Here is a 1,295-nt window from a genome sequence, read left to right on the forward strand (position 1 = left end):
GTGTGTGTGTGTGTGTGTGTGTGTGTGTGTGTGTGTGTCTGTGTCACAGTTCAGAGAAAAAGATCATCCGAATAACCAAAACTCAGCTCTGCGTCATAAAACAGGAAACAGGAGTTCAAATGTAAAGATGAGAGAAAACATGGAGGAAACCAGGAAGTGTTAGTAAAAAACATTTGTTCCAGGAAAGAAGAAAAAAAGAAAAAAAAAAGAAAAAAGAAAAAAAGGAGGAAAAGGGCCAGTGAAACAATAAAAAAAGCAAACCTCTGCAACCTGGCTCACACCAACGTTAGAGGAATTTGAAAATCTTGAAATGACACCAAYGAGTCCACAGCAGGGCCAAACCACTGCAGAGGAGGCGCAGCGTCCTCACCCTGCAGTTTGGCCCTGCTGTGGGGAACGGGCCAATCAAAAGCCTCCACCAAAAAGTCCACCAGCACCCCTCATCCCAGCATCAAAAACAAGTGTGTGCACGTACATGTGCACGTTACGTGGACTGTGTGTGCATTCACGTCAAGGTAAGCACGTTCAGCTTGTTCCTGTCTCCTCTACGCTCGGCCCCGCCCCCGTCTCCTCTGCGCTAAGCCCCGCCCCCCTGCTGCAGAGGCTYAGAGCGTGCCGCGTCACGTTTCAGACTCACCGATGACAAAGGTGGTGAGCTGGTGTCTGCTGGCCCCGTGCTTGTTCCTGACCTCGCAGATGAAGGTGGTGTTGACGGCGTCGTCCACCTTCCTCACCGTCAGCTTGTTGTCGTCGACCTCCACGTTGTTTGGCAGCGAACCAGAAGCCCTGCACAGGAAGCAGACAGAAAATAAGAGATAAAAGAGAAGTGAAGAAACAGCAACGGGTAAAAGATGTGTTTATCATCTGCCAGACTTTTAAACATCTTAATCTTCTGCCATGTTGTGACCTGTAGCATGCTCTTTTCAGGCTTGGAGCATGTGCTGCTAACAGTTAGCTGTTGCAGCTATTTTAATAAGTTAATCAGTACTAAGGTGTTCACTCATTTGAGAGTTTCTAACCAAAGACATCAAGCAAATTGGTGAGAACAAAACCAAACATCAAGACAGAGGCCGAAAACAAAGAAAATGCCTTATTACATTATATGTTTTTAGTTAAATGAGTTACAACAACACCTAATTTCCTTCTGGGATCAATAAAGTATTTTTGAATTGAATTGAATTTAATATATACAATTTATTAGGGGTGCAACAATACATTTACCCATATCGAACAGCACTTTAGGTTCAATACACACTTGTATGGAACAATACAGATTTTTAACATTTATTTTATCA

At 43.9% G+C, this 1,295-nt stretch overlaps 1 protein-coding gene across 1 annotated transcript in view; it reads right to left on the reverse strand.

Annotated features, from left to right (window-relative positions):
• Positions 1 to 637: 637 nt before the first annotated feature.
• pvrl2l (PVR cell adhesion molecule related 2 like) overlaps positions 638 to 1,295 on the reverse strand; it is a gene marked incomplete at its 3' end in the record, with an annotated part of 31,418 nt that continues 30,760 nt past the window's right edge. Inside the window, 1 exon segment of the mRNA XM_014024510.1 lies at positions 638 to 786. Coding sequence (XP_013879964.1) covers positions 638 to 786 — 149 coding nt within the window.

This window comes from Austrofundulus limnaeus, unplaced genomic scaffold (genome assembly GCF_001266775.1).
Source record: "Austrofundulus limnaeus strain Quisiro unplaced genomic scaffold, Austrofundulus_limnaeus-1.0 Scaffold425, whole genome shotgun sequence".
Taxonomy (NCBI): Eukaryota; Metazoa; Chordata; class Actinopteri; order Cyprinodontiformes; family Rivulidae; genus Austrofundulus; species Austrofundulus limnaeus.